Source organism: Octopus bimaculoides, chromosome 24 (assembly GCF_001194135.2).
Source record: "Octopus bimaculoides isolate UCB-OBI-ISO-001 chromosome 24, ASM119413v2, whole genome shotgun sequence".
In the NCBI taxonomy this organism is placed as follows: Eukaryota; Metazoa; Mollusca; class Cephalopoda; order Octopoda; family Octopodidae; genus Octopus; species Octopus bimaculoides.
Genome location: NC_069004.1, coordinates 27139902 through 27140608, shown reverse-complemented (window position 1 = coordinate 27140608; position 707 = coordinate 27139902). Strand labels below are relative to the sequence as shown.

Below are 707 nucleotides of genomic sequence, written 5' to 3'. Positions count from 1 at the left end.
TATATATTTATACACATATACATATGGGATGTTTTATCTATCTATCTATCTATCTATCTATCTATCTATCTATCTATCTATCTATCTATCTATCTATCTATCTATCTATCTATCTATCTGTCTGTCTGTCTGTCTGTCTGTCTGTCTGTCTGTCTATTCACCTAGTTTGATGTGTATCTTCGATACAAATCATTGCAAAGTTATAAGGAAATTATACAGTCCAGTAAAGCATATCATGAGTCTACGAAGGAGCCTTTCTGTCTATGCACTGAATGAGCTAAACATAGCAGTTAAATCTCCTTCAACGATCACCACCTCTCAGGTGTTAGAAAAAGGAGATATAAGAGAATACGGTTCCGGGTGCCCTGAAAGAAGGGTAAAAGGCCTGAAGGTCTCACAGCGATTTTGATCACGAGTCTTCTTAATACTACTACTACTACTATTACTACTACTACTACTACTACTACTACTACTACTACTACTACTACTACTACTACTACTACTACCGCTGCTGCTGGTACTGCTGCCACTACAACTGTTACTAATATTGCTGCTGCTACTGCTGTTGTTGACGCTGCTACTGTTGTTACTACTACTACTACTACTACTACTACTACTACTACTACTACTACTACTACTACTACTATTGCTACTGCTGCTGTTGAGGCTGCTGCAGCTAATGCTACTGCAGCTACTGCTGCTGCTGA

General features: G+C 38.5%; 1 protein-coding gene across 1 annotated transcript in view; it reads left to right on the top strand.

Moving 5' to 3' along the window:
* The window catches only part of LOC128250712 (uncharacterized protein DDB_G0292186-like), a gene marked incomplete at both ends in the record, with an annotated part of 104409 nt that overhangs the window by 23765 nt on the left and 79937 nt on the right, over positions 1-707 (top strand). Inside the window, 1 exon segment of the mRNA XM_052976429.1 lies at positions 501-517. Coding sequence (XP_052832389.1) covers positions 501-517 — 17 coding nt within the window.